The sequence below is a fragment of the Pelobates fuscus genome, chromosome 3 (genome assembly GCF_036172605.1).
Source record: "Pelobates fuscus isolate aPelFus1 chromosome 3, aPelFus1.pri, whole genome shotgun sequence".
NCBI classification, from domain to species: domain Eukaryota; kingdom Metazoa; phylum Chordata; class Amphibia; order Anura; family Pelobatidae; genus Pelobates; species Pelobates fuscus.
The window spans coordinates 337,098,515-337,116,293 of record NC_086319.1 but is presented as its reverse complement, the minus strand read 5'-3'; the positions used below and the strand labels follow the sequence as shown (position 1 = coordinate 337,116,293).

The following is a 17,779-nucleotide window of genomic DNA, read 5'->3' as shown; positions in this document are numbered from 1 at the left end:
TATATAAATGTTAATAATAACCAAGGGAATTACAATATTACCAAAATAAAACTAAACACCCTTTCCTAAGCCAAAGTCTGTATATTATTATTAGTACTAATATTGCTATTTTAGTTATCCCCGTGTAAAGCTTAAATTTACTAATGACTGATAGTCTAAATGACTATTGTAAATTACTTGGTTCCTTCCTACACAACCACAACCAAGTGAGATGTAAACTTGCGGAGAAACAATGAAAACACCTGCAAAAGTAACTATGGAAGTTTCCATGGATGTTAGAAAAACGACAGATACTTTGTGTGTATACAACAACAATTAATGTGTTACAAAGGACTAACAGTGGTAACAAAACACATAATTTAACAAACTGTTGTGGCATTCAGTTCATCAGCTTTTATCCACTCAGTAGATGAAACTTCTGAAAATGTGAAACCTGCCAAGTCGGCTATCAGTTTAAAGAATGGAATTGGGACCTTACTAATTACCTAAAGTAATGTAACGCAATATAGCAAGTCCGTTTGTTTTAAGTTGTACAATAGTCAAAAACAGAAAGGAAAATATAAGCCAGCTCACATTTTGTAAGCATAAAATTTTTATTTTCACTATTATATGTCCGAGAACAGGTGTGCCAAAAAGGGTAGAATCCAAATGTTGTATAACGACGTGGTGCTCTGCTAGCCTTTTGAATGGCAAAACATTTTATACACTGTAGTCCTAAAACATCTGTGGACCTAACATTTGGCATTGGTAGGCTAGAGATACATTGAGTATCTCTAGCCTACAAGATCAAAGCAAAATTGTGCAATTGATTTTGTCACATTTCCTATGTTTTACTCTCCAGCGGTCCTCACATCTGTTGGTGCCATGAAGATACAGGGAGAGCACATGCTCGGTGGAATTAAAACATCCATTCACATTTCATTACAAAGTTCTTCAATGTATGAAGAGATAATTGCTCCAAACAAATAGATGAGACATCATATTAATGCAATACACTAATAGAGCTGTTTGAATGAAATTCTTAGACACTACAGAATACTTCATTATACGGTATACATAGTATTTACCAATACCACTTATATCTCATATCTTGTGTGAAAAGATTGCAATATGCCACATGATCTCAAACATGACCTACAACTCCACGTGCTAATTATTCTGTCAAAGGATATAAAAAGGAAAATACAATAACGTTCACATGTAATAAAGCAATAAGGTCTAGCGATATTTTATATTTTGAATGACGTTTTAATCATTAAGGTGAAAGAGACTATGGTCACTGGACTAAAACACCATGGTTCCCAGGCATGGTGATAATACTTTGATTATCATTGGAAAACAAAATCTACAGGTCACGAAGTAATCTTACCTGATCTAATAACTGTGTGTAAAGATCGTGACAGTTGACAAATATATATTTGTACGTTGAGTCTAAACAAGCTCGGACACAGTCCTTCACAACCATACTTGCTCTCGGGGGACTCTGGAGTTCCAAAACCTAATATTGAAAGGAAAAAAAAAAAAAGAGTCTGAAATAACTTACAACATTCTGTGCATTTTCAATCAATACGAAATGTCAGAAACTGTAATTTGCCGTGAGAAAAAAATAATACACCCACACATTTTCTAATTAAAGCCAGAATGTATGGATGTAAGGTATGCATTCATTTTATTATTTGAAAGTATTAATTAAAGTGAAGATGTCATCCACCAAGCTTATGAATGACAAGTTCATTTTCAGTTTTTTTTTAAGTTTTATGTCATTTAAGCGATTTGTTATGCTGGTGTAACAGCCAACAGATGAACAGATTAAAAGATATATCAATCAGAAACTTGCTTCCACCTTCTACAAGATGGCCTCTGCATTAGATTTGGGTGGGATGTTTGTACATCAGCTAATACCAGATTAAGTCTATAGCTTGACAATGCCTAACATGATGGTGCATGTTAGACATTGTGGTATTTCACAAATAGTATCCAGTCATTAACTATTTATTTTTTTCCCTTCAGTACTTTATTATCTTAGACTATGTTCCTAAGCTCCTTGTATCTTTACTCTGAGTAACTCTTCATTTCTTTTTTTTTTTTTTGACAATCTTTATTTGTACATTTTAAGAGAGGAATAACAGTACAGTAGCATTCAAAATTGGCGTCAACATTGCCTGGATTACAGAGTGAAGTCAAATCTCATAAATTGTTCTGCTTTTATAATATAAGAGTTACATGGTCGTAAACAAGAAATAAAGGTGCCTAACACAACTTGTCTATGATATTGTAAGGCCTCTAAGAGCAATAGGGAGTAAGTAGCCCACGATGGGGGCTCTAATTAAAGCAGCCTGTGTACTCTTTATTTTTGTCTCCCGTTATCAATGGATCAGTATCTTTTTGTCTAACTCAATCATTTTTCTATCCATTCTTTACCTCCATTCTGTTTTATCTGTGCCAAGTCACCAACGCCCTTTTTCAAGCACAACCGCTTTACATTTCCCTATTGTTGCATTTCAACTCCTTATATTTGACCTACTCTGTATTTACAATGTGACATTCGCACAAAAGTACAAGTTCATATTTTGCCTCTTTCCTTTCTACAGTAGGTTAAAGTGGGAAAATATTAATAAATAAAAGTGTATCTACTATATGAGGAAAGCCACGATAAAACACACCATTTTCTGTCTTGCTGTATTACATCAGTGTCTTTCTGTATCTTATCTCTCTCTTCTAGGGTTTGTTCACCTTGTTTTGGTGTTTGTTTTTATTTTCAATCCATCTGTCAAGCTTTGTTCCACCTTATTCGTGTCTCTGTCTCTCAATATCTGTTCCATGTTATCTCTGTCTCTCTCTGTGTCAGTCTCTGGATATTTAATCCATCCTGCTTTCTCTCTTCAGCTTTGGTTCCTCACAAATATGTTTTTCTCAGTCTTTTCCTTACAAGTTACCGTACCTCCTCCTTTCCCATGATGTGTCTTAGTATTTCTTTTCCAATTTATCTTAATTTCTGTCCAGGTGCCTCTTGTGTTTTTTTTTTCTTTGTCTATCTAAGTAAGTATCTTAGTTATATTACAATGCTATAACCTTTAGGTGTGTCTCTCAGTATTTTTCTCACCTTGTTTCTGCCTCAGGGCTGTTTTCTATTTTATCTCTGCCTTTCTCTGTCAATATTTTACTTGAGTACCTTAGACTGTGCTTCTAAGCTCCTTATATCTTTACCCCCCACCGATTATTTCTGCCTCACATTATCAGTGTATCATCCTATCTTTATCTAACTAAAACATGTTTTGTTTTACCCCCCATCTGTTATATCTGTGCCAAGTTACCAATATCCTTTTCCCAGCACACCTGCTTTACCTTTCCCTATTTTAGTTTTTCACTTCCTTATTTACACCTACTCCGTATTTACATTGTGACCTTAGCACAAAAGTACATGTTCATATTTTGCCTCTTTCCTTTCTACCAGCTATCAAACTAGCCTAAAAACCTAAATACGTCCGGTCTGGCAACAAAACCACTGCATTTGACTGTGAAAGGTATATATTCTCATTTTTTACTCTTTTTACTTCACATTGTTCTTTAAAAAAAATATTATTCTATATGAATAGGTAGCACTCAATTAAATGCAGTACATTATAGCTTAAAAATACCACTAAAGCCCTGAATATGTGTTTAACACATATATTTTCGTAATGTCACCTGTGCAGAAAACGCTATGCTTAAATGTACAAAATACATGTAAATTAGCTTATATTATCAGCAGTGGGGTAGAACCACAGAGTATTGGTGAACTATATATGTATTTGAGGTTGGACAGAGTTGTAGTGGTTTAAGAAAGGTAAAGAACCAGAGAGTACCTTCATACGGAAGAAGGTGATGCTTGTTAGTAGGTCAACAGTTGACTTCAAGTCCTGGAGCCTTTCAGGGTTTGAAGCTGGAAAGTTATCCTGTTACAAAAGATAAATATATCATAACTTTAACTATTGAGGACAAAGACTATTTTTTTCTTCAATTTTGCATTTTTTTATATATATATGTATTAGTTTAACTGCCATTTTATGCTGACTTGTTTAGTATCTCCATACAGATTATAATTGGTTTGTAAAGGACAGCTTGAAGGACTTCCTTCTGCAACTCTGAGACTCATTATTTAGTATAAATAAAACATTAGAAAAAAAAAAATTTAAGCTGCTATAATAGATACAAATCAGGTCTTTTTTATAGTAATGTAGGGAATTATGTGGGGGTCTTTTGTGGGTCTGAAGAAAAGAAGATGTAAGATTAAAGAAGATGTAAAATATTTTTTTCTCCACAGGTACAACATTATTTTGCACTTCCCTTACTATTATAATAGTGTGGGTATGCACACACATTTTTATTGAGGGGTGTCTAGAGGCCTGGGGACTCCTAGTTAACTTGAGAGGGGTTACTGGGAGATGAGATTGGCCACAATTGTTTGAGGGTGGACAATGGGTGGTTTGAAAGGGACACGAGGCTGAGGACATTAGGGACACTAGTCTGCACCCCTCTGCTTACTGCATTTTTTTAATAGTCCCAACCACTGGCATGGGTAGGAGCATGATGAAGGATTGTGATCTGTGCACCCTGTATTATAAAATTTAAAGCCCCACCTGATGCCTATGGAAGTGGAATGATAATTTGTAAATGTGCATCCAGCTGGATTAATTTATTCCCAATTAAATTTAAATTCAGTGCTATGTACTATGAATCCTATACTTTGTATAGGGTTTGGATTTGAAAAGCACTGATTTTAAACCTGACACCAAACATGACTCAAATTTGACAGGAATTGGAGTTAGTAAATATGAGGAAGTTTTACTTTACTGAGAGGGTAGTGGATGCATGGAATAGCCTTCCAGCTGAAGTGGTAGAGGTTAACACAGTAAAGGAGTTTAAGCATCCGTGGGATAGGCATAAGGCTTTCCTAACTATAAGATAAGGCCAGGGACTAATGAAAGTATTTAGAAAATTGGGCAGACTAGATGGGCCGAACGGTTCTTATCTGCCATCACATTCTATGTTTCTATGAGAATTGCCATATCTGTTCCAGAATCTATCCATTCCAACCAAATTCGGTCCATTCAGACACAATCAGGTGTCTAGTAAATAACCCTGATAAAGTTAACATAGTTAGTTCCAAGACTTCTTCTTACTCACAATCGCTGTGGTTACTGTGTTTTTTTGATACAGCAATTTTAGTGGGGAGAAAATATACTATTACAAATGAACAACAAAATCCAATATGATTTTGTCCAAAGACACCATGCAGTCTAATTTCAGTAGTGTTTGTAACTGGATAGATATCAGACCTTGAGTTTGCACTGACCAACGATTAGAAATGTAATTGTAGGGAGGAGAGTGATAAAGATATAGATATAGGTAAGATAGCACACTGAAAGGTCTTTAGGTTACAAACATGGTACCAGAGATTATCCAGAAGGTGGCTTAGGCAGGCCCCTAGGAACTGAGATGAAACATTGGGCCCAGAGCTCAAGTTCTGGCTCTAAGAGGGCTCAATATTGGTGCAGACCTCAATACTCCTTCAAGTTAGTGAGGGGATAAAGGGCTGAGTTGAGCAGGAAGATCTATTGATCTCCTTGCCAGATCAGGGAGTGCCCCTTTTCAGAATATATTAAATATTTTCTATTGACAAAAGTTCTAAGATACTGTAAATCACAATACTCTTTATAATACTGTGTGCCAACAAATACATTCTTAATTCTTTAAAATTTGTCTCCTAATATCGAAACGTATTATTCTTATAATTCTAGGACTTTATTAGCAAACACACGTACACATATACATAGTAACCTGAGCATGCACCTGTGAATACAGTACACAGAGTCTATAGAAATAAAGCATTTTTAGACAAACATATGTAAAATATGACAGATTATTTACAATCAGAGAATAGTATTATGGATAAACACGAAGGCAGGCAGACATACAATTACACAAGACAATATGCCAATTCAACCAAAGGAACCACTTCAGGAAATATGACATATATTTAACACTGTTCTATTTTAATGTAAATTTTTAAATAACGTGCTTAACCTATTGTACATTTAAATTGCCAGTTGCTTTTTATCAAGCGTAATTCAATAGAACAGCCAAGCACTCCTCAAACAAAAGGAACCACTTCTGATTCATCATGTTTTATAATTAATTATTATATGTATGCATACTTGTTTAAATTGACAAAATACAGTTCTACAACTATAATTGCAAGTCAAGTGTTGGTGACATTTACGTGTCTACCTAATGAAACCTATCAACAGATAAACCCTATGTTGACATTTACGTGTCTACTTAATGAAACCTATCAACAGATAAACCCTATGTTTTTAATAAATACAATTGATGGAACATTGAACTGCTATGGGATGACTTTAACTCACAGTGAAACATACTTTTATGGAGGACTTTGCTACAGGTATAATGTTAATGTAAAAGTGGTTCTATAAAGCATGTAATCAGTATGTAATCAGTATGTTGCTTCACAATCAACACTGTGCATCAGAATTACTTTTTTTTTTCCCCATAAAGACTTTAAGATACTTACTCTGTATTTAGAAAGGTCGATCCTCAGAGAATTGTGTAATTGGTCCAGCAGCTTTATAAACTTTTCTCTCTGTATCAAAAACAAAGCAGAATTCATTAGACTTTGAGATTTCCTTAGTTGCGAACTTCAAGTCATCTAGATTTGGGCTGCTCATGTGATCATATGAATTTCCAAACTCCGAACTGAAGAGTAGCCAGATCATGATCCACAGAAATGGCTCAATGGACGAGCATGTTCATTTTGATTTGTGATTCAAAATTACACCCATGGTGTCAAAAGGGTGATTGATGGATAGGTGACAGACACAAAATGTTGATTTTACTCACAGATCAAGTGAGAAGTAAAACAAATAACATACATTATAAATATATATCCATAACCTGATTGGTCCAAGACTGTCCTTTTTGGTTCATCTGATTAATTTTTCCAAATCTGTTTGGAAACTGCCATATGGCTGAAATTAGTCCTTCCTGAATAATTTATTTTCCTTATAGTTGTTTTTTTTTTTTTTTTTCGTGCATAAATCTAGACAAGTCTAGAATACGTTTGTTTCACATACTAACATGATGTGCATAAATATTTCTATAAGTAAGACAACTTAACTGTATTTAAATTATATTCAAAAGAGTGATCAAAATATTGACCTTCATATATAATTTATTAGACACTAAAGTGTGCTTTGTGGGAAATTATAAGTGAGTGGAAAGTATTATTCAAATTTTACAACAAAATACCTGAACTGCAAACATTGCTGATTAGGAGAATTATTCTGACTCAGCTATTCTGTTCTAAAATTTGAATTTCCAGCGATTCAGAAATTTGTGAATACCACTGTAAGATACATCAAGAGAATGTATGTATGATTGAATGTATAAACAAATGCAAACACAATGTACTGACTAATCTACAAGGAACCTTATAAAAGTCAGTTGCTGTTTTTCTTAAAGAGACACAATAACTTACTGTCAACTGCTCTACTCGAAAGATATGCTAGATTTGCTTACACAAATAGTATAGGTTCATGTGAACTAAGGTTCGACCAACTGAGCACCCGATGCGTATCCTTGTTGTATATTTTTAATTTCACTGATTGATATGGCATATATATCTCAATAAATGGAGGTTTTACTTCAAAACAGAGTAATACATATAAGAAATAATTCTATGCAGTAAAGCCCTTAAGCCTCAGTGACATTTTCTGATCTCATAATAATTTGGACCCTGATGACCAGTCTGGAATGCCCTGTTGATCAATCATCGTCTGTTCTTATGTCTCAAAATAATTGGGACATTCCATTTCAAGAAAGAACGCATAAGATTAGATTGTTATGACTGTATTATCCCGTCTATGATCAGAGCACAAAGCAATGATTACAAACTTGGAGCACTGAGGTCTATAGACTACTTTTCCCGTGTTGCCATCACAGCTCTAGGCTTTTTCAAAACATGGCAATGAAAAGCAAAAACAGCAGTCTGTAGTGGAGTTAACAAGTAATTTATTTCTGAAATGTATCTAACACAATGTAACAGGTGAGGCAGTGGACATAGAGATATTGTATAAATGCCCCCTTTTTTCTTTAAAAATAACCCAAACAAATGTAAGGATAATCTCCCTCTAGAAGACAATATATATCTGCAGATGGCTGTAACAGTTGGATAAATATAGTTGTAACTTGCCGATGGATTTGTCAATGTTTGTGAAGGAGATGAAAATCTCTAAATGATTACAAAAAGCTGAGACAGGAAACTGAACAGCCAGAGGACAGATAATGCCAGAATAAAAATCCCACAAAGCTTTGCAGCAGATACCTACATAAATATCACCTACTTATGCAGTGTTCCGAATTCATCAGCTGTAATGCATTTATGTATTTGGCATAGACAAACTGTTATACACAAAACTATTTATAGTTTTAGATATGAGATGCATTTCACTACTGTGTAAAATCAAAAATTGCTTTAAAATGTAAGTCAAGTATAGGATGGGTTCAGGATGCACAATATATTGAGACTCATTTATTGACATGTGTTTTCACTAACTATGGTACTATGGTTCTAAAAGGGTTACATTTATTAAATGGAATGTTAAATACTTTACACGGAACTAATACACATTTACAAACATTATAGCACCTTTAACTGTAATTAATTAAATGCAAATCTATTATATATATATATATATATATAAATAGCACTTGTGATGGTTTAACACATTTATATTCAGAATAAAAACTTACACCAAAATTTGTAGCAGCAAAACGGTCAGAAGCAGATACATTCGTCGATACGGTTGTGTGAGCATAGAAAGCATTTATATTTGCCAGTAAGGTACTCATAACAGCTGGAACACCAGGGCACATATATTTGGAAGACAAGCAGGAAAAGTGCCTAAAGTAAAAAAAAAAAAAAAAGAATTATTATAGCATTTTAACAGAAAAATTACAAAAATGTATATAAGACAGGAAACCAATTTATTCTTATTTTAGAGATACTGAAACAAAAATAACATATAGACTTTTACAATTTAAATGGATGTCACATTCTCAAGTGTTGGGATGGAAGATTACAGTATATTTTGTAAATGCGCGATGTGTATAAAAATTGCAGAATATATCCATAATAGTCAATGAATGCATCTGTTATTCATTTTGAGGCTCATATGGTTGAAATATTTCATTGATAAATAATATATAGTTTAACTAGGGTCTCTCAATTGTTTTAAAGTGTTGGGCCATAAATCTTTGAAGAACTGGTACAAACCAAGGCACAATCGGCGATTGAGGTCTAATCATCAAGCCACAGAGTCTTCCTTTCAATCTCAGTAACCAAGCTATAAGTGGATTTTAGAAGTGATTCCCTTGAAATATTTTACAGTAGTTTAAGAAAATCCAGTAGCCCCTATAGTCCATCATGTTTTCAGAATATTGCCTACAATGGCAGTGCTTACATTGCTCCTTAGGCAGTCATTCAGATGGCCACTAAAGGTGCTTACTGAGTTAGTTCTGCACAACACAGCATTGATATTTAGAGTCACTATGCTCTGCATGGGAGCACTGAACTTTCCCCATAGAGTTGCAACTCCTATGGTCCTTTACATGTCCTTAGAATGGCTTTAGTATAACAAAGCATCATAGAAACTGTAGTTTTAAAAGATCTGGGATCTACCTTTTGGGCACCTTTGCCCTATAGTATTCTTTAATTTTAAGTAGCTTGTCTCCTGTAGGGGAATGTGATATTTCATTTTAGTTAATACTTATAACTATTATTACACATTCAGATTATTCAGAGATGCTGTCAATAAAAAATCATTTTCTCACATTTTCTTAGGAATGAACAGATCTTTTTTGTATAGTTCTCAGAATAGGCATATACATTGAGCATCACAATACTGTAAACGTTTCACAGTTTCATTAACATTTAATAAATTGGTGATATGACTGAAGCAGCCCTGTGTTGTATCAGATTTTAAATATTGTCATCCAGATTCTAACTTTGCTGTCAAATTTTAAACATTGATAAAAAAAAAATTGATGTAATTTTTACATCATTGACTTAAACGTGATTAGGTTTTGTCTGATGATAATTAGTTTTGAGTAGATGTAGGTTCTGAGGGAACCAAATGATATAATGCTTCCTACAGCGATATTTATGCGTTCAGGACACAATGTATATCTCCAACACTTCTACTTAACATACATTATGACAATACCCTTAGGATGGTTTTGTCCTTTGTCTAATGTTAATCATTCTGAATGTATTTATTCTGGTCAATCTATGATGCTAGAGTGGTTATCTTTCTCCTAAATGGACACTGCGATGAACAAATAATGTAGCTATTATATTTAATGCAGTACTGGGATGTCTGATCAATCTGGTAATGGTTGTCATATAGTTATAGCTGTTATTGTTTTCTTGTTTAAACTATTTCTAATAAGGTTCATCCATTCCTATATACTGTATTTGGAGATACAATGGTAATCTTAGCATTGCATTCTGAAATTCCTTATTTTCATCCATATATATATAAATGTTAGAGGCTGAAGGCCAGATCTGTTGGCATGAACCTGTTAATTCACCTTAATAATTGTGGTTCTGGGGAGCAGAGCCGAGCGTCGTGAGGAATGACTACTTGATTTGAGAGGTCCTTACCAGGTGGACTGTATAGTGACCCTAACTCGACACAAAAAGCACCGGAAACTAAACTAAAAAATAAACCGTGGCATCACTCGCTACTCCATGTCCCACCACAAAAATAAGCAGAAGGGAGACAAATTTGCCTTCTTCGCCGCAAAGAAGCAGGTAAAAGTACTGATCCTGCAGGAAGGCCTAGAAGATGGCGAGCTGGAGTCAGAAGAGAGCCACGACTCAGGCTCCATACTCTCTAACATTCAATCTAGAGAGAGCCAGTCAACTACAACCCTGCTCCAATCAATGCTGGACGCCCAATCGGCACAGGTGATTTCCCAGTTCCAGGTTTCCATCTCCGTCAGACAGAAAGATGTCCAGGAAATTGGGGACAGGACAGTGCATCTAGAGAGCAGAGCAGATGAGCAAGCAGAAGCATACAATACCTTATCAGCACAACTGCAACAGATGGAGTCCCGTTTAGCCTCGCACAAAGCCAAGTTAACAGACCTTGAAGACCGGTCCCGCCAGAATAATTTGAGTTTGGGATGGATTCTGGAATCAATGCACATGAGTGACCTGCAGTCGTACGCAACAGGCCTCTTTCGGAGCCTATGTCCAGATGTCCCAGAGGTACAAATTTTTGCCGACATTTCACCCTCCACTTTGGCTCAGAAATGGAGCTTCACAGCAGTGACCGGAGCCCTCAGAAAGCACCAAATACAATATAGATGGGGTTTTCCCACCAAACTGCTAATACTCCGAAATGGGCAAACCACTCCCATATACAGTCCAGAAGAAGGGAACCAGCTTCTGCATAAGTTGGACATACCCCCTGATGCGTTTCCCTGTGTGCAGAACAGGCCAGGATCACTCCATGTTGCCACAACAACAAGAGTAGGGGAGTCATGCGTCCAGCGAGTGGATGCTCCACATCCCGAAAGCTCCGGTTCAGGTCTCCAGGATGCAAAGTCCCACCATCCCAGCAAAAGTGTGGACTATACCCGAGGATCACCCTGGAGCAGGTAAACTCACTGCAAAGAAAGGGTGGGAGCCCGGGGCAATAAGGAGACTGAACTTGCCTCAGATCTGGCTCTGGAGAGGGGGAGGTGAGCCGACAGGAAAATAAAATGGGGGGTTCATGTTAAACGATTAGGCTTAGGTCAATTAGGTGGAACCCAGGAGATGGCCCTCCAATATAGATTTACCCAACCTTAGCAAGCAGACCCACTGATGGGCAGATACGGGGGGGATATGGTACATAGGGGAAGAGGGCGCTATGGCTGAAGTAAGAGGGGGAAGAAAAAAACAAACAAAAGGATTCTTCGGGAGGGGAAATGCCTCTTCTGTTTGGTTATGTCAGTTTTTATATGGTTTTTATATGGTTATTCTTTGTTTACCAATGTGTCGAGAGAGGATGAACACAGTTGTTAGGTTATGTTCATAGATTCGCCTTTGCAGGGTGCAGCTAGCTCAAAAGCTATACCTGGAATAACCCCAAGGGAACTGGGTGCCTCACTCGGTACAATCAAATCCATTACTTATTCGCTGGAGGGTGAAATAGGCTGACCCACGTAGGAACAGCCAAAAGGGTTCTTTTTACTGCTAACGCCAAGTACGCCTTATTTTACTCCTTCACTCTTTCTTACTTCTTTTCTACCAACTAACCTCTGGGGCGAATGTGTCGCAGGAGGACACGTTGAGATGGACTGAGAAATCCACTGTGTAACATATGCCATCTGATTTTCCATGAGAATTGTCTCACATGTCAAAAGCCTGAACGCCCCGGCCAAACGCCACGCTCTATACAGAGAGATCGCACAAGTACACGGGGATATCATATGCCTCCAGGAAACACACTTCGGGAAAAATGCCCCAAATTATACTCAACATAAAAGAATTCCCATACCAATACACCGCCACATCAGACACTAAGGCCAAGGGGATATCCACCTTGTTTAGCAACCAACTATCCTTCTCACTGATCAAAAAAGTAACAGATCTGACAGGAAGATTCCTTATAATTGAGATAAAACCAGCTTGAGAACTGAGCAGGGATCCACCGAAGGCCAATCTAATTGAGCTGTTATCTGTCTTTTTTGCTCACATCTCTCATATACCTTCATAGTACCATTAAAGTCATGTTTGTGAGGTAACTAAAATCTTTATTGCATATTAATTAGTCTACCAGTCACTGAGCATATGAAACATCTGGGGATCTACATTTTGGATACCCTGTTCTAAGCAATCATATAGATGAATATTTTTCAGGACCACAATTGATGTTTTACACTATGCGTTTAGTTAATATATTGGTTTGTGAAGTTAAATTTGTAATTAAGTACACTGGTAGCAAATGGTATTTTAATTGAATCACTGTACACCATTAACCATTTATGCTACATTCAAAATGATCTGTCTGTTCCTCAAAAAGTACATATTTACAAAGGACTATATCTGCAAAACTAAATATTTCTGGTGATGAGAGAATGACTATAGAATCACTCTTTATTAAATTGATTGAGTCTGTGCTATCCTCAATTTAACATTAGTAAATATTTAATATATCATCTAACTCATCAGACACAATAACTGAGAAGAACACTGTCATCACCTAGTCTGAGATACAATGCAACATGTCAAAATATAAACATACATGCAGTATAAAATATATAGACGTCCTTTTTCATTCAGGACAGCAGGCAGTCTGAGGGATGAAGCAGATCAGAACTAAGACATTATATGTGAAGGCCACATTTCATACACTATAAATTGAGTTCCCATGATCCTTCAGTGGGATACAAATGTTTGGAACCAGGATATCATATTCAATAAATTTTTAAGCTACCTTTGATGGAAGGTATTTGAGCAGTTGGATGCCTGGGTCACTCAGGCACATGCAGTCTGTACTTTCTTCAGATAAAACTAAAGCAGTACTTATTACTGCTGCATCAGATACATCAATGTGTTTAATTTTTTTTTTTTTGTATCAAGAGTGTCAAAGCAAATATGGGCAGAATTAATTACACTAGTATACCTCCCAACATTTCCCTCCAGCGAATCGGGACACGATGGGGGTGACACAACACACACATTACTAGCAACGCCCCAAAAAGAGGAATGGCCAGCCACTACCAGGCAGCCTGTACGGCCACCAGATGCGGGACATGAGAGAACTACAGCACCCCAAAATTGGAACTATCACTTTGAAATGTTGGGAGGCGTTCACTAATATTTCTGCTTTAGTGGAAAGTATGAACTAGGAACTAGAAGTAGAGAAGTCGAAACCTCTTCTTTAGTGAGGCCAGATTGTGGACATCTGGAGGATCCATGTGCATATCAAATCATTCAAACACGGATTGACTCTCTACCCAGGAAATGGCTAAAGAGCTTTATGTGTCTGGCTTTGTTCGTGACAGTTTATAAAATCTGTATAATTAAGCACAAGAATACCTATCAACAGAGTTAATAGAAGTGGCCTCCTTTGGAGGTATATGAACGAAATTGTTAAAATACGCATTTTATATATATATATATATATATATATATATATATATATAATACGCCTTTAAATACTACAGTGCACTGTAGTGGTTATGATGCTGAGACAGACTGTTTAACGTACTACCCTATTCTTTTCCAAAGAGCTCAGTAATGTGGAGTTACTATACACATACTGTGTTGCCCTGGTAGGGGGTAGCAGGCAGGGAGAGAGAATATTCTGTGATCTGCTGACTGTCAAACTAGATTGCTGGATGGATCTAGGCCAATATGTGTGCATTATAGTGCATTGCTCTCCTACTTCTCCTTAGACACCAGAAGCCAAGCCTTAATCAAAATGTGGAAGCTGACACCATGTCACTACTGTCTAAGATCTGTCAAGCTAATTATTACAATTGGTTATGATTTGAAAATAAAATTAAGTTCCTGTATGCAGTTTAAAAACTGGTGTTGCCACTTTGTGATATCTTAACAATGGATTTCACGGTTTAACCATCTACACTTCATAAAATAGTGAGATATCTGATGGAGTGTCAATACAGAGGTGGCACCTATTATTCTCCCATATTGATGTCTTTATTGCGTGATATATTATATTATCTGCTTGATGTGCGCTGGCTTGTATCTGTAAGTTATATTAATGCAAAGTTAAGGATATTGCTTTAGCGATAGCTCAGTGCAGGTTAAACACATATTCCTCCTTATGTTTCAAGTGCGTTTACGTTTACTTTTCTAATCTCCTTATCTTTTGTGCTCAGGCGTCGCCACACACAGGAACAGCTTATAAGCAGCCGTGTAGACCTAAAGCACAATGACCCCACCGGGGAATGCCACCATACTGTGAAAATCTGTTATGGTTATAAATCACAAAACATGCACATAGATTTTAGTTTTTTTACATGAAACATGTGTAACTAAATAATAACAGGCCTAAAGAAGAGGCCTCACTGATCCTGAAATCTTATACTCTAGTTTAGCCAGTGTGGGTATTACATTTAGTCGAGTTACAGGCTGCGTTCCTCGACGTAGCACGTTACAAACTCAGTAACTAATTAATAAGAATCAGCGCTGCTCAGTCTGAATGTTGATGCTCATAATTATTTACGAATAACCTGCCATTCTGAAACCCAGCCAATTGGAATGCCATCTGTTGATAAATATCAGAAAGTTAAATGATAATATCACTGGCAGTGGGATTGTGTGTGAGAGGATTCACATCTTCCTCAGCATTTTAATATGATGAATAAGCTCCTATCCTCTGCAGATCTAAGGACCTGAATCTTTCAATAACTGTAAGTACAATAAGCAGGGAACCAGCCATGTCATTTTTCAAGTAGTTGAAAAGACTTGTGCTATGTTCTTTCTGACTGCTCTTGGGAAGAAAGCAGCAGAACAGGAAATGTATTACAATGATGGCTCCAAGTCTATTAGTAATGTTCCGATACAGCTCGCTTTTCAATATGTTCTTCTCTTTGAGTCCCTGAAGGTCTAGAAATATAGTGGCCATCCATAATGTTAAAACAGTAATACATATACCTTTATTTTGCAATTTTGTAAGTTTAATGAATATATCTTTTTCAGAGATAGGGAACTTTCTTGCCCACGTTTTTTTTTTTTTTTTTCTTAACGCATATATTTCATTAAAAAAAAAAAAAAAAGTCCTGCACTCAAACTCCCACTACTCTTGGGCGGCAGCAATGACCATAGTACAAATGAGTACCAATACATACAGTAAACAACAAAGAAAAAAAATTATATTTAAATAACCTCCATTTGTTTAAATATACATAGGGATTTAGGAGAGAGCCAAGGTAATTTTTTTTCTTTGGTTTTTACTGTATGTATTGGGGCTGATGTGTACTATGGTCGTTGCTGCCGCCCAAGAGTAGTGGGAGTTTGAACGCAGGACTTGTGTTTTTTTTTAATTCACTTTTGTATCACACAGCTATGTTACAATGCTGCCGCCGAACCGGGCGAACCGCCATTGACTTCAATGGACAGGCGAATTTTAAAGCCCACAGGGACTCTTTCTGGCCACATAAGTGATGGAAAAGTTGTTTTAAGGGGACTAACACCTGGACTGTGGCATGCCTGAGGGGGAAAATTACACAGTTGATGCAGAGTCTGGTTTTAATCCATAAAGGGCATAAATCACCTAACATTCCTAAATCACAATGGATATGGATTGACACCTGATATATGACATATTGACACCTTGACATATGGATTGACACCTGTCTTCAGAGACCCTGATACACACTGACACAGAGCTGAATAGGGACTGTTCCCCCTACATAGGGTCACTTGGCAGATATGGATTGACACCTATCCTAAGGATCCCTGATACACACTGACACAGAGCAGATTAGGGACTGTTCCCCCTACATAGGGTCACTTGGCAGATATGGATTGACACCTGTCCTCAGAGACCATGATACACACTGACACAGAGCAGAATAGAGACTGTTCCTCCTACATAGGGTCACTTGGCAGATATGGATTGACACCTGTTCTCAGAGATCATGATACACACTGACACAGAGCAGAATAGAGACTGTTCCCCCTACATATGGTCACTTGGCAGATATGGATTGACACCTGTCCTCAAAGATCATGATACACACTGACACAGAGCAGAATAGGGACTGTTCACCCTACATAGGGTCACTTGGCATATATGGATTGACACCTATCCTAAGGATCCCTGATACACACTGACACAGAGCAGAATAGGGACTGTTCCCCCTACATAGGGTCACGTGGCAGATATGGATTGACACCTGTCCTCAGAGACCATGATACACACTGACAAAGGGCAGAATAGAGACTGTTCCCCCTACATAGGGTCACTTGGCAGATATGGATTGACACCTGTCCTCAGAGACCATGATACACACTGACACACAGCAGAATAGAGACTGTTCCCCCTACATAGGGTCACTTGGCAGATATGGATTGACACCTGTCCTCAGAGATCATGATATACACTGACACAGAGCAGAATAGAGACTGTTCCCCCTACATAGGGTCACTTGGCAGATATGGATTGACACCTGTCCTCAGAGACCATGATACACACTGACACAGAGCAGAATAGAGACTGTTCCGCCTACATAGGGTCACTTGGCAGATATGGATTGACACCTGTCCTCAGAGCCCCTGATACACACTGACACAGAGCAGAATAGGGACTGTTCACCCTACATAGGGTCACTTGGCAGATATGGATTGACACCTGTCCTCACAGATCATGATACACACTGACACAGAGCAGAATAGAGACTGTTCCCCCTACATAGGGTCACTTGGCAGATATGGATTGACACCTGTCCTCAGAGCCCCTTATACACACTGACACAGAGCAGAATAGGGACTGTTCCCCCTACATAGGGTCACTTGGCAGGTATGGATTGACACCTATCCTAAGGATCCCTTATACACACTGACACAGAGCAGAATAGGGACTTTTCCCCCTACATAGGGTCACTTGGCAGATATGGATTGACACCTGTCCTCAGAGACCTAATTGTGTAATAATGGTAATACTATTACCTATTATATAATATTAGCAGGGGCAAG

General features: G+C 37.2%; 1 protein-coding gene across 1 annotated transcript in view; it reads right to left on the bottom strand.

The window, feature by feature from the left end:
* The window catches only part of UNC13C (unc-13 homolog C), a 507,695-nt gene that overhangs the window by 297,818 nt on the left and 192,098 nt on the right, over positions 1-17,779 (bottom strand). The window contains exons 15-18 of the mRNA XM_063449078.1: positions 8,812-8,962; positions 6,575-6,643; positions 3,846-3,935; positions 1,370-1,498 (exon numbers count right to left, since the gene is read on the bottom strand). Coding sequence (XP_063305148.1) covers positions 1,370-1,498; positions 3,846-3,935; positions 6,575-6,643; positions 8,812-8,962 — 439 coding nt within the window. The remainder of the gene's footprint in view (positions 1-1,369; positions 1,499-3,845; positions 3,936-6,574; positions 6,644-8,811; positions 8,963-17,779) is intronic.